At 45.4% G+C, this 22,844-nt stretch overlaps 2 protein-coding genes across 3 annotated transcripts in view; one reads left to right on the forward strand and one right to left on the reverse strand.

Moving 5' to 3' along the window:
• Positions 1-3,609: 3,609 nt before the first annotated feature.
• Positions 3,610-13,493, reverse strand: MICOS13 (mitochondrial contact site and cristae organizing system subunit 13). The gene is made up of 4 exons (XM_069739357.1): positions 13,360-13,493; positions 13,036-13,192; positions 10,328-10,379; positions 3,610-3,745 (listed from the first exon to the last, which is right to left on the reverse strand). The coding sequence occupies exons 1-4, from the start codon at positions 13,386-13,388 to the stop codon at positions 3,648-3,650; spliced, it is 336 nt and encodes a 111-aa protein (XP_069595458.1). The 5' UTR covers positions 13,389-13,493; the 3' UTR covers positions 3,610-3,647.
• Positions 13,279-22,844, forward strand: part of HSD11B1L (hydroxysteroid 11-beta dehydrogenase 1 like) — a 49,759-nt gene continuing 40,193 nt past the window's right edge. Inside the window, exons 1-3 of one of the 2 annotated variants that reach the window (XM_069739333.1) lie at positions 13,279-13,462; positions 19,843-19,973; positions 21,509-21,620. In XM_069739333.1, coding sequence (XP_069595434.1) covers positions 13,342-13,462; positions 19,843-19,973; positions 21,509-21,620 — 364 coding nt within the window. In that variant the 5' untranslated portion in view covers positions 13,279-13,341. Of the gene's footprint in view, positions 13,463-13,505; positions 13,805-19,842; positions 19,974-21,508; positions 21,621-22,844 lie in introns of those variants that run through there. The other variant, XM_069739342.1, reaches the window with a different exon arrangement.

A 22,844-nucleotide genomic window follows, 5' to 3' on the forward strand; every position in this document is an offset into this window, starting at 1 on the left:
AATACAGACTCTAAGGAGTGAAAGTACACAAAGCAAACAGATGGATTATAAACAGATGGATGTAGAACCAGTCAGCATACTCAAACGGTATAGTTACAGCCAAGTTGCTCAATGAATATGGTGAATCCATGGTTATAAAACACCACCTTTGCAGGAGAGGCACACGTATATAATGCGGGTAGAAAACAAAAGACAATATACTCAATAAATAAAAGCAACACCAACCTACAAATCGAGCGTGGAAGAGGGACCCCAATGCGCGTTTCGCTGTAGTGCTTCATCGGGTGGGCAGGGTCAAAGTGTTCATTGCAGGTATATATAGGATACTCATAATGAGAATCCTAACAAGTGGTCTGATATGGCGCTTCCAGCAGCACGGCGAAAAAACGGAAGTCGTGGCCCCGGCGTCCGACGTCACAGGTCTACGCCCACAGCTGACACGTCAGCCAAGTGGGCGGAGACCACATAACGTCGAAGCACGTGTACCCTTTGCCATTCCTCTATTTCATCCATTGCTAGGATATTATTCTATTCCACATCTTCAATACCTGGAAAGGTTTTTGTGGGCTCCATTAGTTTTTTTTATTGGGACAACTCATGATACTGTTTTTTGCATTGTATACTAGCCTCATCGGACGTGGCACTTAGGTGTCACCATTCCTGATTTATTAATTCTTAATTGCTCTAAGGCCCTTTTCTTTTTTCGGTTATTACAATATATGGCTTTGTGGCTGAGCTAAAATATTTCTGGCCCTTTTTTTGGTAATATTCAAAAAGAGGCAGCGCAAATTAATTGCTGTGGATTTGTTGGCCATAAAGCCAGTTTGGTCTGGATGTATCAATTTAGACATAGGTTGTCAGAAATTATTAGCTAATATTTTATCCAATATTTTGATATTTACAGTCAATAAATACGGTAGGTTTATATGACTCAGGAAGCTGAGGATCATTCCTTTTTTTAGGAATAGTAATAATTGCCACTCATGGATGGTTGTAATGAACTCACTACAAAAGAGTGGTTGTATAGCTGTAACAAATTTGGGAGTAATACCTTGTTAAAATGTTTTTTAAATGTTCATACACCTCTGCAGGGAGGCCATCTACGCATGGAGCCTTACCACCCAGCATAGACGATAGAGAATTTTCTACTTCCTCTAGTGACAGGGGACCATCCAGAGCCCTCCTCTCATCTTCAGACAAAGTGGGCAACCTGGCCATTTCTAGTAAATTCGAAATTTCTCCTTCCGGAGATTAACCTTTTTAGAGTATAGTGTCTCATAAAATGAAAGCAGAACCTCCAGAATCTCTCCCGTAGACTCTGCTCAATCCCCCTTTTGAGAGCGAAGCTTATAAATATGGGACAAGTCCCTTTGTGCTGCAGTAACAAGAGATAGTAAGTGCCCTACTCTTACTTTCTTCAAAAAAGGTGATTCCCTGAAAGGCTCTTTTCCTCTTAAGCTTTTTGCAAGAACATCCGTGTAGACAGGGACTGGGCTGTTTTAAGCCTACTTTGAGCCTCAGATCTAGGACCATCTATCACGTTAACCTGCCTGAGTTCTTGAATTACTGCCTGATCTGCTGTTTTAGTTTTCATTTTACCCCTAGCTATTTCTCTAATAAATATCCCTCTCAGGTAGGCCTTCATAGACTCCCAGACCGTTGGAATAGATGCTGTTCCATTATTAATTTGGAAAAACTGTTTGAGGTCTGCGGCCACTTTTTCTACATTTATGATTTGTAGCCAGAACTGATTTTCTCTCCAGGGCCTAGGGGAGTTTGAGTGAAACCTAATGAGGACTGTGATCTGAGAAAACTATGTAAATATTGAATATCTCCCACCACGCGACTCACAGCCATATTCCCCAGCGCCAAACCTATACGTGACAAGGAGTTATGTGTTGTTGAATAACACGAGTATTGATAGGAATCAGGAAATTTATCCATAATTCTACCAGCGCAACCTCTTTAATGAAGGAACCAAAAGGCGTTATGTTCCCTTCTTTCCAAATGGGGTCATGTTTCCCTTTATCCCAATGGGAGTCCATAATGTTGTTAACATCCCCAATAATCAAGAGCAGAGTCCCCTGATTAGATGCGGATAAAGCGAATATTTTTTGCATAACCTTACCAGAATATGGAGGCGGGACATAGACGGAAAAGATGGAGATCAAATATCTTACCGGTTAAATATACAAATCGTCCTTCTGCATCTATATCTACTTTAATGTACATGTAAAGCGCCATGGAATAAATGGCGCTATAATAATAATTAGGTTAAATGGTAAAGAAGCGTGAACCATTATAGACACTCCCCTAAAATATGAAGAGAAGATGGAATGGTAACTCGCCTGCATCCATCTCTTCCTCATAGTATGAAGCCTCTCTTTTGAGGTGTATTTCTTGCAAACATACTATAGAGGGATTTTGTTATTGAATATATTGAAGGATCGCTGCTCATTTTGTCCCATTTGAAAGATCCCTGACATTCCAGTTTATAATCTCAATTGTTCCAGACATTATGGCTAGGATCATATATTGTACGTAGGATCTTGTGAATGCCATTACATTGTGCCTTTACTATATGCCAGTACTTCAAGGACGTATCCTGTGATTGCCCACCCCCCAAACATAAGTAACCTTTGCCCAGAGAGAAGGCGAGAATACTTATACAGTAGATATTCCTCATGGGGTAGCTATCAGACTTGAGGTTACTATGTTTTTTCTTTTCCTTCCTTACTACTTGACTTGGTTGGTGTGGTACCATATACTGAAACATATGCAGAGATCGATATAATGGCAGGAAGTTTACCTACCTGTGTAAATGTCTGCTGTCCTGCTACCTGCACTCTCGTCCTCTGAAAGTTCATCATCAGCAGGGTTATTCAGCATGCTGGCAGCTTGTAGCATATTAGCCGCCTCATTCTCCAAGAGAGCAAATCGCTCCAATTTAGCAGCCACTTCATGCCTCTTTGCAACGGCTACATTAGCTTGTGCAGCCTTGGCATCGCCGCCATCTTGATTTTGAGTGCTTACCGTGGCCCCAGGATTCTTCTGCCTTTTTCGGGTCATTCTACCTACCTGCACCCACAGATGATTGATCCTTGGCCTCCAGGATCTCTCCCCCTTAGTCCCAGTGTGTTAAGTGTTTCAGAGCAGAGATCAGGATAAAAGCTATAAATGTCAACAGGAGTTCTCTGTGCTTCTTCCTACTTTATGCTGTGCTAGGCCACGTCACCTGCCATTGAGTATTTCATTATAAGTGTTCGCACATTTGTGATGTATGCTCTTACTAGAGTTTCAGTAGCTAAATATTGCATTTCACATTATAACATTTCTCAAACACTCCTGACGAAGCTTGACGCGAAACTGACATCGTGTGTTTTCTTGATAGGTTAGGTCTTTCTGGCGCCACTATACATGGGAGTGTGATGCTTTTGTCCAACTATTTGTATGTTAATTTTACAGTTTTTAAGTATTACTTATTAAATTCAAATACATATTAATGAGTGTTGAACCTTGCACATTCTTTGTATAGGTATGAATGTCATGGCCAACAACAAAAGGTGTTTGAACTTTAAAAGAACATCACTTGAAACCTTATAGGAAAAATAGAATGATAAATAAAGATTTATTGATATACACATCATTCACTTCACCAAATCTTTTACATATTTCCAGCCCTCAGCAGTGTAATCACAAAGTTTGGTTGGGGCGACAGAAAGAGCAGACACAGATTTCTGTACACCTACAAGGAAAAGCAGAGAATGATAGAAGTCACTCATCAGTAAAATAGGGTGCATCAACAAACATCCAATGAAATGAAAAAACATTAGGCCACGTTCACACTAGCAGTATTTGGTCAGTATTTTACATCAGTATCTAAGCCAAAACCACGAGTGGAACTATCAAAGTATAAGGGCTCTTTCACACGTCAGTGTCTCTGGTACATGTGGTGACAGTTTTTACACGTACTGGAGACACTGACACACATAGACCCATTCAAATGAATGGGTCTGTGCACATTAGAGTGTTTTTTCACGGACCGTGTGTCTGAGTGACCCACACGTAGACGTGTCCGTTTTTGTGCAGCTGCAAGGATCACATGTGTAAACACATACCGCACGCTGATGCTGTCCGTGTGGTGCATCAGTATCACACGGACGGCCGCCGGGGAAGAAGCGCTACAGTGAGTGCTGTTCTCCAGCAGTTGGTGCTGAAACCGGCTCTCATCATTCTCCCCTGCTCTGTCGGTGAGCAGAGGAGAATGATGTGCGAACGATGACAGCAGGTGGGGGCTTTTGGGACTCTTACCCCTATCATCTGTTAGGACAATGACCTTAAGCACATAGCTAAAATAACAAAGGAGTGACTTCAGAACAACTCTGTGACCATTCTTGACTGGCCCAGCCAGAGCCCTGATCTAAACCCAATTGAGCATCTCTGTAGAGACCTGAAAATGTCTGTCCACCAACAATCACCATCCAACCTGATGGAACTGGAGAGGATCTGCAAGGAAGAATGGCAGAGGATCCCCAAATCCAGGTGTGAAAAACTTGTTGCCTCATTCCCAAGAAGACTCATGGCTGTACTAGCTCAAAAGATGCTACTACTCAATACGGAGCAAAGGGTCTGAATACTTATGACCGTGTGATATTTCAGTTTTTCTTTTTAATAAATTTGTTTTTTTTCCAGTCAAGATGGCATGCAGAGTGTACGTTAATGAGAAAAAAAAGGAACTTTTTTTTATTTTACCTAACGGCTGCAATGAAACAAAAAATGAAAAATTTAAAGGGGGTCTGAATACTTTCCGTACCCACTGTATGTATCTACCTATTCGATTTGTATTTACTGTATGTAATCCATCTCTTTATCCTGTCGGCTCCCGCAGTGATTTTACTGTATGTGGCACGTGAATTGCCGGCTTTTCTTCTATCCATCTATATAGATAGCTTTTCAAAGGACACCGATGCATAAAAATCGGACAGCACTCAGATGGTACGATTGGTTTCTCACCAGGCGAGTCTCGGCATGCTGCGATTTTACACGCACACTGAATACACCCGAGAAAATAAACGGTGAAGTGAGCTGCCCCATAGATTAACACTAGGCGGAGTGCTATGCAATATTTTCTCACACTGCACTCGCCCCTATTCTATGGTAGTGTGACTCCGACCTCACGATAAAAGTCACTGCAAAGATGTGGATCCCCTGAATGATTCTCACCACCAAATAATAGAACTTTACAAGTTAACCCCTTCCCGACCCATGACGCCACGTAGGCGTCATGAAAGTCGGTGCCAATCCGACCCATGACGCCTATTTGGCGTCATGGAAAGATCGCGTCCCTGCAGATCGGGTGAAAGGGTTAACTCCCATTTCACTCGATCTGCAGGGACAGGGGGGAGTGGTAGTTTAGACTGGGGGGGTGGCTTCACCCCCAACACCCCCCACCCCCGTGGCTACGATCGCTCTGATTGGCTGTTGAAAGTGAAACTGCCAATCGGAGCGATTTGTAATATTTCACCTATTAAAACTGGTGAAATATTACAATCCAGCCATGGCCGATGCTGCAATATCATCGGCCATGGCTGGAAACACTAATGTGCCCCCACCCCACCCATCGCCCCCCCAAGCCACCGATCTGTCCGGTACACTGCTCCGGCTCCCCTCCGTCCTGTGCTCCGCTCCCCCCGTGCTCTTGTCCGCTCCCCCCGTGCTCCAAGCCAACCCCCCTGCACTCCGATCCACCCCCCGTGCATCATCCACCCCCCCGTGCTCCGTTCCACCCCCCCGCGCTCCGATCCCCCCCCCGTGCTCCCCCCCCCCCACCCCATCATACTTACCGATCCTGCCGGGGTCCGTCCGTCTTCTCCCTGGGCGCCGCCATCTTCCAAAATGGCGGGCGCATGCGCAGTGCGCCCGCCGAATCTGCCGGCCGGCAGATTCGTTCCAAAGTGCATTTTGATCACTGAGATATAATCTATCACAGTGATCAAAATAAAAAAAAATAATACATGACCCCCCCGCCCCCTTTGTCACCCCCATAGGTAGGGACAATAAAAAAATAAAGAATTTTTTTTTTTCACTAAGGTTAGAATAGGGTTAGGGCTAGGGGTTAGGGTTTCGGTATATGCACACATTCTGTTCCTCTGCGGATTTTTCCGCTGCGGATTTGATAAATCCGGAAGTGCTAAACCGCTGCGGATTTATGGCAGATTTACTGCGGTTTTTCTGCGCATTTCACTGTGGTTTTACAACTGCGATTTTCTATTGGAGCAGTTGTAAAACCGCTGCGGAATCCGCAGAAAGTGACATGCTGCGGAATGTAAACCGCTGTGTTTCCGAGCAGTTTTTCTGCAGCATGTGTACAGCGATTATTGTTTCCCATAGGTTTCCATTGAACTGTAAACTCATGGGAAACTGCTGCGGATCCGCAGCGTTTTCCGCAGTGTGTGCACATACCTTTAGAATTAGGCTATGTGCACACGGTGCGGATTTGGCTGCGGATCAGCAGCGGATTGGCCACTGCGGATTCGCAGCAGTGTCCATCAGGTTTACAGTACCATGTAAACCTATGGAAAACTAAATCCGCTGTGCCCATGGTGCGGAAAATACCGCGCGGAAACGCTGCGTTGTATTTTCCGCAGCATGTCAATTCTTTGTGCGGATTCCGCAGCGTTTTACACCTGTTCCTCAATAGGAATCCACAGGTGAAATCCGCACAAAAAACGCTGGAAATCCGCGGTAAATCCGCAGGTAAAACGCAGTGCCTTTTACCCGCGGATTTTTCAAAAATGATGCTGAAAAATCTCACACGAATCCGCAACGTGGGCACATAGCCTTAGGGTTAGGGTTGGAATTAGGGTTGTGGTTAGGGTTGGGGGTGTGTTGGGGTTAGGGTTGTGATTAGGGTTATGGCTACAGTTGGGATTGGGGTTAGGGGTGTGTTGGGGTTAGTGTTGGAGGTAGAATTGAGGGGTTTCCACTGTTTAGGCACATCAGGGGTCTCCAAACGAAACATGGCGCCACCATTGATTCCAGCCAATCTTGTATTCAAAAAGTCAAATGGTGCTCCCTCACTTCCGAGACCCGACGTGCGCCCAAACAGTGGTATACCCCCTCATATGGGGTATCAGTATACTCAGGACAAACTGCGCAACAATTACTGGGGTCCAATTTCTCCTGTTACCCTTGTGAAAATAAAGAAATGCTTGCTAAAACATCATTTTTGAGGAAAGAAAAATGATTTTTTATTTTCACGGCTCTGCGTTGTAAACGTCTGTGAAGCACTTGTCAGCGTACTCAGGAGAAACTGGACAACAACTTTTGGGGTCCAATTTCTCCTGTAACCCTTGGGAAAATAAAAAATTCTGGGCTAAATAATTATTTTTGAGGAAAGAAAACGTATTTATTATTTTCACGGCTCTGCATTATAAACTTCTGTGAAGCACTTGGGGGTTCAAAGTCCTCACCACACATCTAGATTAGTTCCTTTGGGGGTCTAGTTTCCAAAATGGGGTCACTTGTGGGGGGTTTCTACTGTTTAGCCACATCAGGGGCTCTGCAAACGCAACGTGACGCCCGCAGAGCATTCCATCAAAGTCTGCATTTCAAAACGTCACTACTTCACTTCCGAGCCCCGGCATGTGCCCAAACAGTGGTTTACCACCACATATGGGGTATCAGCGTACTCAGGAGAAACTGGACAACAACTTTTGGGGTCAAATTTCTCCTGTTACCCTTGGGAAAATAAAAAATTGCAGGCTAAAAGATCATTTTTGAGAAAAAATTTTTTTTAATTTTCATGGCTCTGCGTTATAAACTTCTGTGAAGCACTTGGGGGTTCAAAGTCCTCACCACACATCTAGATTAGTTCCTTTGGGGGTCTAGTTTCCAAAATTGGGTCATTTGTGGGGGATCTCCAATGTTTAGGCACACAGGGGCTCTCCAAACGCGACATGGTGTCCGCTAACAATTGGAGCTAATTTTCCATTTAAAAAGCCAAATGGCGTGCCTTCCCTTCCGAGCCTTGCCGTGCGCCCAAACAGTGGTTTACCCCCACATATGGGGTATCAGCGTACTCAGGACAAACTGGACAACAACATTTGGGGTCCAATTTCTCCTATTACCCTTGGCAAAATAGGAAATTCCAGGCTAAAAAATCATTTTTGAGGAAAGAAAAATTATTTTTTATTTTCATGGCTCTGCGTTATAAACTTCTGTGAAGCACCTGGGGGTTTAAAGTGCTCAATATGCATCTAGATAAGTTCCTTGGGGGGTCTAGTTTCCAAAATGGGGTCACTTGTGGGGGAGCTCCAATGTTTAGGTACACAGGGGCTCTCCAAACGCGACATGGTGTCCGCTAACGATGGAGATAATTTTTCATTCAAAAAGTCAAATGGCGCTCCTTCCCTTCCGAGCCTTACCATGTGCCCAAACAGTGGTTTACCCCCACATGTGAGGTATCGGTGTACTCAGGAGAAATTGCCCAACAAATTTTAGGATCCATTTTATCCTGTTGCCCATGTGAAAATGAAAAAATTGAGGCTAAAAGAATTTTTTTGTGAAAAAAAAGTACTTTTCATTTTTACGGATCAATTTGTGAAGCACCTGGGGGTTCAAAGTGCTTACTATGCATCTAGATAAGTTCCTTGGGGCGTCTAGTTTCCAAAATGGGGTCACTTGTGCTCCAATTTTTAGGCACACGAGGGCTCTCCAAACGTGACATGGTGTCCGCGAAAGAGTGGAGCCAATTTTTCATTCTAAAAGTCAAATAGCGCTCTTTCCCTTCCAAGCCCTGCTGTGCGCCCAAACAGTGGTTTACCCCCACATATGAGGTATCAGCGTACTAAGGACAAATTGGACAACAACTTTCGTGGTTCAGTTTCTCCTTTTACCATTGGGAAAATAAAAAAAATTGTTGCTAAAAGATAATTTTTGTGACTAAAAAGTTAAATGTTCATTTTTTCCTTCCATGTTGCTTCTGCTGCTGTGAAGTACCTGAAGGGTTAATAAACTTCTTGAATGTGGTTTTGAGCACCTTGAGGGGTGCATTTTTTAGAATGGTGTCACTTTTGGGCATTTTCAGCCATATAGACCCCTCAAACTGACTTCAAATGTGAGCTGGTCCCTAAAAAAAATGGTTTAGTAAATTTCGTTGTAAAAATGAGAAATCGCTGGTCAAATTTTAACCCTTATAACTTCCTAGCAAAAAAAAATGTTGTTTCCAAAATTGTGCTGATGTAAAGTAAACATGTGGGAAATGTTATTTATTAACTATTTTGTGTCACATAAGTCTCTGGTTTAAACAGAATAAAAATTCAAAATGTGAAAATTGCGAAATTTTCTAAATTTTCGCCAAATTCCCGTTTTCTCAGAACCGCTAGGATCCGTTGAAGCGTTCCTGAGTTATTACCTCATAAAGGGACACTGGTCAGAATTGCAAAAAACGGCAAGGTCTTTAAGGTCAAAATAGGCTGGGTCATGAAGGGGTTAAGAGACCCGCAGGCTTTGTTATAGAAAGAATACGCCACTGTTCTAAGTGGATGAACTGAAACCGAGCCACTGACGCAGGTGTGAACAGAGTCCAACATAGACATTTTCTTGTTTACCTCTTGTCTGGCTTCTGTTTGTAGGGTATACTCTGACTACAGCATCTAGCTATGTTTAGCCTTGTTTTAGCCAAATTAGGTGGTATATTGGTGCTTAAGTTCTGTGCAGAAGTGGAACATTAATTCATGTTGCCCCAACCACAGGCAGCATGAGTCAGACTGGTTGCATAATTAGTAGATTTTTTTTTCTGAAACGCTCTGGCATTTCAGAGATGGTATAGTTTGTAGAGCTTGCCGGAGACCATAGGGAGAGAAGAGACCAGTCTAGCACCTTCATCCCCGGCTTCTCCTCGCTCTGTCAATCACCTCGAGCGGTCCAGGGAAAAGGAGGCCAGATTCGTCACGCCTATTCTTATAGTCCATCGCCTGCTTTTCAAAGTATATCTTCTCTGAAACGTGGGAGCATGTTAGGGAAAAATATACCTGGCTGCAATCATGCACGCAGGCTGTTATTCATGCTGGTTTACGCAGCATAAATCGAGTGACTGGTTCCCTTTAACACACCTTGTCTTAAAGGAAACCAGTCAGGTCCCCCATGCCCTCCAACCCAGCAGCACTCACCCCCCACCAACCAGCCCTGTATAAGGTTATTCAGTATAATGTCCCCGCTCCCTATGCTAATGAGGGCTTTGACTTGTTCCCTTTAAGTGTTATTTCGGTCCCACAGTTTGCTGAAAATTCATGTACGCACACCGGACAACTTGAAAAGTACTCACCCCAGTTCCAAGACTCACAGACTGAGAAGTCCAAGTTTGGTGTGGAAGGAAGCTGCGAGGTAAAACATCTGGATATTAGTATCTGCTAGGATTGTCTGTCATGCTTGCCTAATAAACCATTTTATATGAATAACTGATACACAGATATTAGCCAAAGCAACACAACTAAGGAATGGATTATTCGTACTTCGTATTCCATTACAGCATATTCTCCGTGTGTCTTTTTGGCAATTCCCTTGGCCCCAACCCTGACATAGTGCCCTTATTGCTGCAGAGGTGCACTGTTCTAACCTACGTGCCATTCCGTTCTTCCTCGCTCAGTACTGCATTTGCTTGCCTTGTATTTTGGGCTGGGCTGTGTAGACATGGTGTTCAGTCCTGTGACTTACCAGCATAGCCCAAAGTATTGGGCCCAATTCATTATTGCATTTATGCCACTTTTTTTGTCAAGCTTTTAGTGTTTTGTGCTTTTTTTTTGTTTGCACCATATACCGTACATCTTTCCAGTTGTGCCTTTTTTAAAGTCACAATGGGCCCGATGTGTCAAGACCAGCGTGAGCAACTTGATGAGATGTGCTGGAGTCTAAGGCATTTCTTCATGAGTCGGGTGCATCCAACGAGTGGCGTGTGCTTCACCAAATCCTACTCCAGTCCTTGAGGAAGTAAGATTTGTGCCGCTCGTCATGAATTTGACAGTGAACATCACACCGCTTCCTGCCCTCCTTGTTGGAACTGGGTGAAAATGAACAGAGCGCGCCAGAAGTTGCAAAATTTTAGCGCAGCGTCAAAACTATGCAAATTTTCAGATTTGATAAAACAGGATACGTGTCTTTTTTTTTTTTGTTATTCTCCACTGTCAGTGGGATATGGAGTTACTAGATGTTTTCCCTAGGATTCATAATTTGCAACTTTTAAAAAATTCACAGACTGGCGCGAACATATTCTAGGAATGTATTCTAATGTCATCTATTCTAGGAATGCTTTTACGGATGCCTAAAACTTTAGCACAATTTTTGTGAAAAATCATATCAGAACATTCGATTATTTTGGGCTAAAAAGTCACAACACTAATTAAGGGCATAAAATAAAGAGCATTTTGGATTGTGATCCATGTGCAGCATTTTGATGAATTTGGGCATTTAAACTTAAAAAAATTTCCTGACATTTTCTCGGGACATTGCTAAAAGCAGCCGCTCCCAGATGGAGACAAAAAGTGTGTTCTTTCGTCCTTCGTCCGGTATGCGACTACATGCCATTTATCAAACTGCAGCCTTACAGCGCTGGGGTCCTGGGTTCAAATCCCAGGACAACATCTGCAAGGAGTTTGTATGTTCTCTCCGTGTTTGCGTGGGTTTCCTCCGGGTTCTCCGGTTTCCTCCCCCATTCCAAAGACATACTGATAGGGAATTTAGATTGTGAGCCCCATTGGGGACAGTGATAATAATGTGTGCAAACTGTAAAGCGCTGCGGAATATGTTAGCGCTATATAAAAAACAAAGATTATTATTATTATTATAAAGAGCAAGAAGACGGCCATTCCCGAGACAGAGGGCCATAGCATAGAAACGTATAGCATCAGTATACATATCTTTACAATGGCTCCCTATGATGGGTGGCTACCATGACATCCCCCCTGACAGTGCACAGTCAGCATAGACTGGACCGAGCCGTACTTATTCCATTACATAACATCTGGGAAAAAGGGAAGATGGTTGCTGCATAAGGCCACAATAATAGTAATGCCCCCACACCTTTATGTTGCACCAGATTTTCAATGCTAGAGTTTACAAAAATAAAAAAGTGTAATATCAATTTCTGAATTCCTGAACCACATTACGCCCCAATGGACGCGCCACTTTACACTAGGATGGGCATGGGTAGTGAATTTCCACCCTGAGATCATGGAAGCTTACAGTCAATCCTGCCTTGATTATGCACGGTCACTGCTTGCTGGCTCCATTAACTCCTTACAATAAATAAATAACCTTTTTTATATAGCGCTAACATATTCCGCAGCGCTTTACAGATTGCACACATTATTATCACTGTCCTCACTGGAGTTCACAATCTAAATTCCCTATCAGTTTGTCTTTGGAATGTGGGAGGAAACCGGAGTACCCGGAGGAAACCCACGCAAACACGGAGAGAAAATACAAACTCTTTGCAGATGTTGTCCAGGGTGGGGTTTGAACCCAGGACTCCAGCGCTGCAGTGCTATCCACTAAGCCACGGTGCTGCCCCCCTGCCATTGATCGCTGCATGTAAGGAGTGTGACAGAAGGAGATCACTCCCTCTGTCACTCCATTGGCTCCCTGCAGAGCTGAATGTTACTAAGGCATCTAGGGGCCTAAAGTGACAGATCCAAGCCAATTAGATAGTACAAGACAGCTCTTCTTGTAGCTTCCAGACCGCCAGGCTCTGTTCTTCCTTTTCTGGTTAAAAAGGAATGTGACCGCTGCAGCCAATCACATGTAGTCACAGCTGTGTGGTCCAGCTGGCAGAGAAGGCACAAACCCCAGGAAGACCAGGGCAGTGCTGGAAGAGCAGGCGGGGTCCACTACCTGTGAGAAGTGGAATGCCAAGCCCACGGGGGCCTAACACCGGTCATCCCACGGTTACATACGTGCTTGTAGGAAAACGAAGGCTGCCGCGGGGGAAGCGTGCATGGCTGTCACTGTGGGGGTGCCTAGGATATCAGCATCGCCTACCTGTACGCCAAAGTAGTCTGCCCACTCATGCAGCGCAGGCGGCACAGCAGCAGAGGTCTTCTTCAGGATCTGCTGGCCTTCAGCCCCACGTCCCATGAGGCCATAGTCATAGGCCACGTAGACCGCCCCTCCTGCCACCAGCACCTTGGTGGTTAACCTGCAGATTAATACAAGGGCCAATAAATGAAGAGGTTCCTATTAACCTGTATGGAGACATAGTAAAAGGGCAGGAGACAGCGACATGCGCAATGGGAACACAACGCGCTTTCCGGCAACGTGAAGAGGCCTGCACAATCTAACGGCCACATGAACTGCAGCACTCACTTCAGCGCTCTCAAAACGGCAGGAGCCATGCCTCTTGTTCAGCAAGGACACCCAGCGACCTCAGAGCTTCCGGTCACGTGTGCAGCGGCCGCAGTGCACGCCGGTACTTGTAGTTTTCTTGGTTTGTTTTCGCTGTGTGACTCACTAGGCGACGGGTGAAGCAGCTCATGACACTCCTAGTATCTCTGCAGGCTGGGCTATGCTGTCCTTTACATGGTGCATGTGGGTGGGGTAGCTACAATACAACTTCTTGCACTGGGAGGCGGGCAGGGCGGGGGTTAAACCAGTTTATGGGATGGTAGTTTGGAGCTTGTGGCCCTGTACGTGCTGACTGGCCTTCCGTGCTGAGGGAGCTGCGCTATGGGCTTCAAGAAGCGAGGCTTGTGCGCGGTGGCCCTTGTGGCCGTGCTGGGCTACCTGTGCAGGACACGACGGTATGACCCAGGTAATGGCATGAGTGGGCGAGGGGCCTCCTGCAGTGTCTGGCCGGCTTGTATGTGCAGCAGCCTTTCCCTGCAGTCTCTATGTAACTTACAGCCAAGGGAATTAATAATAAGCAATAACAAAAATTGGACGCAAACTGGAACCCTCTCCCCCTTATTAAAAAGTCAGCAAATGTTTTATTGTGCAAATATTGTGCATTTGCATTATCTCACAGACCAGTAAATGATGCAATTGCAGCTCTCCACAAGCAGGAAGACTTCTTAAAGCGTAAATGATAAGACTAGGGCAACACAGCGACTTCAGACTGGATATCTGTCCCCCATAGACTAGGGCAGCACAGCGACTTCAGACTGGATATCTGTCCCCCATAGACTAGGGCAGCACAGCGACTTCAGACTGGATATCTGTTCCCCATAGACTAGGGCAGCACAGCGACTTCAGACTGGATATCTGTCCCCCATAGGCTAGGGCAGCACAGCGACTTCAGACTGGATATCTGTCCCCCATAGACTAGGGCAGCACAGCGACTTCAGACTGGATATCTGTCCCCCATAGGCTAGGGCAGCACAGCGACTTCAGACTGGATATCTGTCCCCCATAGGCTAGGGCAGCACAGCGACTTCAGACTGGATATCTGTCCCCCATAGACTAGGGCAGCACAGCGACTTCAGACTTGATATCTGTCCCCCATAGACTAGGGCAGCACAGCGACTTCAGACTTGATATCTGTCCCCCATAGACTAGGGCAGCACAGCGACTTCAGACTGGATATCTGTCCCCCATAGACTAGGGCAGCACAGCGACTTCAGACTGGATATCTGTCCCCCATAGACTAGGGCAACACAGCGACTTCAGACTGGATATCTGTCCCCCATAGACTAGGGCAGCACAGCGACTTCAGACTGGATATCTGTCCCCCATAGACTAGGGCAGCACAGCGACTTCAGACTGGATATCTGTCCCCCATAGACTAGGGCAGCACAGCGACTTCAGACTGGATATCTGTCCCCCATAGACTAGGGCAGCACAGCGACTTCAGACTGGATATCTGTCCCCCATAGACTAGGGCAGCACAGCGACTTCAGACTGGATATCTGTCCCCCATAGACTAGGGCTACACAGCGACTTCAGACTGGATATCTGTCCCCCATAGGCTAGGGCAGCACAGCGACTTCAGACTGGATATCTGTTCCCCATAGACTAGGGCAGCACAGCGACTTCAGACTGGATATCTGTCCCCCATAGACTAGGGCAGCACAGCGACTTCAGACTGGATATCTGTCCCCCATAGACTAGGGCAGCACAGCGACTTCAGACTGGATATCTGTCCCCCATAGACTAGGGCAGCACAGCGACTTCAGACTGGATATCTGTCCCCCATAGACTAGGGCAACACAGCGACTTCAGACTGGATATCTGTCCCCCATAGACTAGGGCAGCACAGCGACTTCAGACTGGATATCTGTCCCCCATAGACTAGGGCAGCACAGCGACTTCAGACTGGATATCTGTCCCCCATAGGCTAGGGCAGCACAGCGACTTCAGACTGGATATCTGTCCCCCATAGGCTAGGGCAGCACAGCGACTTCAGACTTGATATCTGTCCCCCATAGACTAGGGCAGCACAGCGACTTCAGACTTGATATCTGTCCCCCATAGACTAGGGCAGCACAGCGACTTCAGACTGGATATCTGTCCCCCATAGACTAGGGCAGCACAGCGACTTCAGACTGGATATCTGTCCCCCATAGACTAGGGCAACACAGCGACTTCAGACTGGATATCTGTCCCCCATAGACTAGGGCAGCACAGCGACTTCAGACTGGATATCTGTCCCCCATAGACTAGGGCAGCACAGCGACTTCAGACTGGATATCTGTCCCCCATAGACTAGGGCAGCACAGCGACTTCAGACTGGATATCTGTCCCCCATAGACTAGGGCAGCACAGCGACTTCAGACTGGATATCTGTCCCCCATAGACTAGGGCAGCACAGCGACTTCAGACTGGATATCTGTCCCCCATAGACTAGGGCTACACAGCGACTTCAGACTGGATATCTGTCCCCCATAGGCTAGGGCAGCACAGCGACTTCAGACTGGATATCTGTTCCCCATAGGCTAGGGCAGCACAGCGACTTCAGACTGGATATCTGTCCCCCATAGACTAGGGCAGCACAGCGACTTCAGACTGGATATCTGTCCCCCATAGACTAGGGCAGCACAGCGACTTCAGACTGGATATCTGTCCCCCATAGACTAGGGCAGCACAGCGACTTCAGACTGGATATCTGTCCCCCATAGGCTAGGGCAGCACAGCGACTTCAGACTGGATATCTGTCCCCCATAGACTAGGGCAGCACAGCGACTTCAGACTGGATATCTGTCCCCCATAGACTAGGGCAGCACAGCGACTTCAGACTGGATATCTGTCCCCCATAGGCTAGGGCAGCACAGCGACTTCAGACTGGATATCTGTCCCCCATAGGCTAGGGAAGCACAGCGACTTCAGACTGGATATCTGTCCCCCATAGGCTAGGGCAGCACAGCGACTTCAGACTGGATATCTGTCCCCCATAGGCTAGGGCAGCACAGCGACTTCAGACTGGATATCTGTCCCCCATAGGCTAGGGCAGCACAGCGACTTCAGACTGGATATCTGTCCCCCATAGGCTAGGGCAGCACAGCGACTTCAGACTGGATATCTGTCCCCCATAGGCTAGGGCAGCACAGCGACTTCAGACTGGATATCTGTCCCCCATAGGCTAGGGCAGCACAGCGACTTCAGACTGGATATCTGTCCCCCATAGGCTAGGGCAGCACAGCGACTTCAGACTGGATATCTGTCCCCCATAGACTAGGGCAGCACAGCGACTTCAGACTGGATATCTGTCCCCCATAGACTAGGGCAGCACAGCGACTTCAGACTGGATATCTGTCCCCCATAGGCTAGGGCAGCACAGCGACTTCAGACTGGATATCTGTCCCCCATAGGCTAGGGCAGCACAGCGACTTCAGACTGGATATCTGTCCCCCATAGGCTAGGGCTACACAGCGACTTCAGCGACCAAGATGTTGCTGCTACATCGCAGTGTAATGCAAGTGAATGAGTTCACATTGTGAACCCGAGGATATTGTGACTAGCAAGTTGCAAAAAATCCAACACACTTGTTTTTGAACTTTAGTGAACTTTTAATATGAGGTAAGCATCCTACATAATATGAGACATAATGCCCACATCAATAGTGCCTAATATCTATGTAATATCTACATAGTGCACGTAGCTATAGTAACCAAAATATGCCCTAAGCCAAAGCCTTTACATGATTGCAATAATAATGGCCATTTAATAACAGCTATAGTACCTAAATCAATTAAGTCCATAGCCAAATAATGTCATCTGTAGTGCCCCAGTACAACAGCTAGAATTCCATTAGCAGTGGTAGCCACAGTCATAAGACTGACTAGGCAATGACAGTGTCACCAGCCATGGCCCACCTAAAATGATCCTAACATTTTTTGCTCCATATTTTACTGCGCATATTGACTAGTTCATTACATGTAAATAGCCAGCCAATAGCATTGTGCAGAAGGCTATAGGTCAGTGTTGTTATTGGTCTTTTTATATGCTAAATGCATATGTCAACTTATAGCGACCTATAAACTCCTTCAACCACTGGCTTATATAGCTAAAGGCCCATATCAATGTTAGTCTCTGAATACCAATTTCACCAATGTGACAATATTAATTTCTCCTTTAAAAGACATAGAAAGAAAAAAAAAAGAAATTTATGTGCTGTGTTGTACATAAATATGTGATTCTTCAGAATTTCTTTTAGTCTTTGCCTGATGAAGAGACCTGTGTAGTCTCGAAAGCTTGCAATTTGTTACCATCTTTTCAGTTAGCCATTAAAAGGTATCAACCACTGAGGACTCTCAATTCTAAATATTTTTCTATCTACTGGCTAACACGGTGCCAAGATATATATATCTTTCCTGTATCCTATAAAAGTAAATTTATTCCTTCACACAGCTAAGCGATTTTAATAAAACTGTCATGATCCAGGTCAGGGTTTGCTTCTTGCTTCTCTTTCCCCGGCCTGGTCATGGAGGGGTTAACCTTTCCTGCCTCTCTTTGGTTCTTGGGTGGCTATTCATTGGTGCTATTTTTGGTAGCCTTTGTCTGTGATAGTTCTGGTCCTTGGCTAGAGCAACTGATCCGTATACCCTAGTGATTCTTCTGCCTCTGACTTCCCGTGTCTGTGTCTGACCTGTTTCCCCTGCTGTAAGTTAGGGATAGTTAGGTTGGAGACGCCTTTTAAAATTGTGTCCATTGACTCTACACCTCTCACCAAGGGCGGAGTTAATTTCATATCTAAAGAGTTCACCCTCAAGGTGGGGGGCCCTACACCAGGAGCGTATTTCATGTTTTGTCTTGAATAATCTCCCTGCTGGCCTGGTGTTGGGGTTTCCTTGGTTGCAACTTCATGACCCGGTGATTGACTGGGGGTCCTGGGATATTGTGAAGTGGGTACCTAATTGTTCTGAAGCTTGTCTTACTAATATGTCATCCATCAGTTTGGGAGATATTCCGGAGTACCTGAAGGACTTTACGGATGTATTCTCCGAAAGGGAGCCTGAGGTTTAGCCACCACACCGCCCATTTGATTCTACCATTGATCTTAATTCCTGATGCTAAATTGCCCAATGCCCGTTTGTATAATTTATCCGGTCCCGAGCGTACGGCCATGAAGGAATGAATACATCTCTGAGAGTCTTCGCATAGGGCACATTCACCCCTCCATGTCCTGTTTGGCGGCTGGGTTCTTTTTCGTGAAAAAGAAAGATGGTGGTTTGCGTCCATGCCTCGATTTCCGAGAGTTGAATAAGATCACTGTGAGAAATACTTACCCTCTCCCACTTATCCCTGATTTATACAACCAACTGTCTGGGGCTAAATGGTTTTCTAAATTGGATCTTCGGGGGGCATGCAATCTCATCCGTACACAAGAAGGGGATGAGTAGAAAACTGCATTTCTCACCTCTGAGGGGCTGTTCGAAAATTTGGTTATACCTTTTGGGTTGACTAGTTCACCGGATGTTTTTCAAAACCATGTGTTTTCTGACTTTATTGGGCGCTTTTTGGTAGTTTATCTTGATGATATTCCGGTGTACTCTGTGGAGTAGCAGGCCCACATTGGTCATCTGTGTGCAGTTCTCCAGAGACTCCAGGAGAACTGTTTTTTTGCTAAACCAGAGAAATGTTTGCTTTTGGTCCAGGAGTTGTCCTTTCTGGGGTTCTTCTTGTCTGCTGAGGGATTTCGTATGGACCCTTGAAAGGTTCAGGCCATTGTGGACTGTGTCCCACCCAGGGATCTTAAAGGTCTTCAGCGTTTCTTGGGGTTCGCTAATTATTATAGGAAATTTATAAGGGGATTTTCTCAAATTGTTAAGCCCCACACCGATTTGACCCGAAAGGGGTCTGATATCAAGAATTGGCTTGCTCCTGCTGCAGCGGCATTTTGGCGTTAAGGAGGTGTTTCATGTCTGCCCCCGTATTGATTCAACCGGATCCATCTGAACCGTTTATTGTAGAGGTGGACACCTCAGATGTGAGGGCAGGATTGTCCCAGGGACCTGCCACTTTAGCCCCTTCCCGACATGCCCCGTACTAGTACGGCGCATGTCGGGTCCCCTGCTTTGATGTGGGCTCTGGCAGTGCCTTCCGTTTGCGCCTTCCCCCGTTTTTACGGATTCCCAGTGTGTTCCATAAGGCTCTTGTGAAACCATTGGGGTCTTCCTCTGGGGAATCTCCATCTCCTACGCCACTCATTTCGGTGGATGGCCAAAATGAGTATGAGGTAGAACGCATTGTGGACTCTCGCTTGTAGGAATTATCTGTGGAGCACAGGGCCTTGGTTACTTCTCAGAAGCAAGTGCAGAGGGAGATGGCTGAGACAGTTAAGTTAACTCAAAGGATTACAAAAACTTTTTTTTTTTTTTACTGTGTATTTCTCCATCTCTTCCCTCTTTTTTACAGCAAATCTTGCGAAGGCTAGGGTTATAGTTACTGGTGCGAGCAGCGGCATTGGGGAAGAGATGGCATACCACTATGCCAGGGCTGGAGCACATCTTGTACTGACTGCAAGACGGGAAAATGTTCTGATCACGGTAAGCAATAGAGATATATATTAAGGCTAGAACTACATTTGCCTAAACGGGTTTATTGCTGTGATTTATATTACCTACATTATAGTTGTGTGCTGTGGTTGGTAATCGAGGCAGCAGATAAGCCGTGTCGGTGGCAGAGAAGAAGCCAGTGTAGCCCAATGGGGTAAGTGGTTCATGTGAACAAGCCTAGATGGCCTCCTGGTCTCCTCTAAGTGTTTCTAGAGGTGTCCTCAGCTAAGCATTTGCTGCAGCACCTCCAGTTTAGCTGGACTATGGGTTTTTTACCTTTACAGCACAGGCTAGACAGAACATGAGATGAGAAACTGAACCAACAGAGCTTAGCGTCTGTAAATTATAGAAAAGAGAACAGAATGAAGCTGGTATCTCATGTAATACTTTTCATTGCTGGATGAAATTATTCCTCCGTTTTTTTTTACGACCGCCACCCACATTTTGGAGTTTTATGGATAAGAATGGGTAACGACTGTGCCAGATGTCTTCCTTTTCTTCTTTCACAGGAACCATGTGGATCATTGTATCTAGAATGGCATTGTAACCTCAAGATAATCTGTTAAACTATTGATGGCAATATGTTCATTTTTTCAAATTGACAGCGCCGTTGGGTAAAAGGCAGTTCTCAGGGTCCAGAGATTACTGACATGTCCCTGGATGATGTCCCACAAATCGATTTGCAACAATTGTAGCCTCAACCCAAAGTTTGCCTACTAGAAGGTGCCCTAAGCATTCCACCTACCATAGTGCCATATTTCTATACTGCATCTTAATGCCATCGGTTCTCCAGCAATGTAAGCGTTGAGCCAGTTAAGGACACAACTCTTAGGACAAGTTGCCGCATTTTTTCCACATGGATTTGTTAACAGAACCTGAAGTAACCCTGATGCCAGAAAAGTAAATGAGAAACCTGAAGTCTCATGCACACATTGCGTTTTTTTGACTTGCGGATTTGATGCAGAAAATAATCTACAGCATGTCAGTTCTCTGTGTTTTTGCTATAATTTTTCACCCATTGAGTCAATGAAGTCGGTCATAAACGCTAGAGTAACGGTCTTAAAAATGATTGCGGATTTGCTGTTTTTTTGCTTGCGTTTTTGACTGAGAGATTACATTCGCCTACCACTGTACTTGCTTGCTTTCAATGAGTGGAAAAAGCTTTTTTCAACTAGTTTAATTTGTGTCTAAAAATGCAGGCAAAAACATACCAAAACCGCACCGAAAACGCTTGTTTTTGAGGCTATGTTTTCATCCCAAGTGATGCTGAAATGGTGCACATAAAATACTCAACTTGAGCACATATTCTTAAAGGGAATCTGAAAATCTGGAAGTGATACATCATTAGAATCGGGCTCTCTTGCCCTATATTATGATTCTTTCGCCTTGGCTCTCTCTGGATTGTAGTTACGGTAATTTCTGAAATAATATAGGAATTGTAAATAAATTGTGTTTGCCTTATGCTTTATAGCCTCTTTCAAGTAACGACCTGAATATATCTGATAGCAACTTCTGCTTAATTATAGGTGAGAAGTAAGTGTCTTGAACTTGGTGCAAAAAGTGTGTCTCTGGTTGTTGCTGACATGGGATTATCAGAGGCTCGAGAAGAAGTTGTGGAAAAAGCTATAGCTGATATGGGTAAGAAAAGCAATAGCAAGCAAAATGTAGTATCAGTCCATCACATGATAAATTCAGTTTGTACCATGTTTTAGTGGTGTGACAAAGTCACTGGTAAAGTACTGGAGGGGAGATATGTGTCCTTATGCTTAAAGGTGTCAGTGATATACTGTAAAGCCAGAGTATTTTCCTCCAGTGCATTAAAGTGTTGTGAGGCTTAAGCTAAAGTTGCATAAATGTGCTGGTTTTATGTGGACATCCATAGAGTGGTTGGAAGGCTGTCCACCTTATCTCCACCTGCAGAGCCGGTGTGCTGACAGGACCTGTGTGATGTCACAGGCATGTGATCAGGTCACATGGGTGAGGAGTCACATGGTCTGGGCTTAAATGGCTGGACTCCAGAGGCAGTCTGGGTGTTGTTGAGTATCTGGAGTGGAATACTCCAGAGAAGTGGGTTGTGCTAACCCTGAGCAGGCTGACCCTGTTACTACAAGGACTGTACCTAGAGCTACCGTTTTGTTTTGCATTGCTGTTTTGCTCAGAGAACCATGTTTATTTTGTGCTTAACCCTTAGTTTATGCAGTATTTAATTCCTTAACGAACGCCGAGACGCCTTTTAACGGCAGCAGTTATGGGTACTTATGTCTCAAATCCGCTTTTTAACGGCGCTGAGAAATACGTGTATAGCGCCCCCAGCGTCGGAATTTCTCTGGGGTCTTTGCTACCGGGCAGTAGCTGAGACTCCAGAGAACATGATTCAGGTCAGTTTTTACCGACCGCAGTATAACAGCGACCGCTAAAAAAAAGTCTAATTTCCCATTTAATTTCTCTCTCCACTGATGTGATCCCACATCAGTGGAAAGAGAAATGGGGTCCACCGATCCCCCCATGATACCTGTGATGTCCCTGCATCCCCCCGTGATGTCCCCCGAAAATACCCAAAAGTGACTGTATTCTAAAAACTGCACCCCTCAAGGTGCGGAAAACCACATTCAAGAAATTTTTTAACCCTACAGGTGCTTCACGAGGACTAAAGCAATGTGGAAGTAAAAAATGTGCAAATTCCCTCCCAGAGGAGCATTGCACAGCGAATAAGCCTCCTTACTTTGACAAACCAGAGCTAGTATGTCACTCTCCACAATGAGAAACCTTACCGCTTAGGGCTCATACCCATTTGCGAGAAAGAAAATGGTCTGTAATCTGGACCGAAAAAAATGGACGACTACCATGCGAGTGTCATGCGAG

Source organism: Ranitomeya imitator, chromosome 1, assembly GCF_032444005.1.
Source record: "Ranitomeya imitator isolate aRanImi1 chromosome 1, aRanImi1.pri, whole genome shotgun sequence".
In the NCBI taxonomy this organism is placed as follows: domain Eukaryota; kingdom Metazoa; phylum Chordata; class Amphibia; order Anura; family Dendrobatidae; genus Ranitomeya; species Ranitomeya imitator.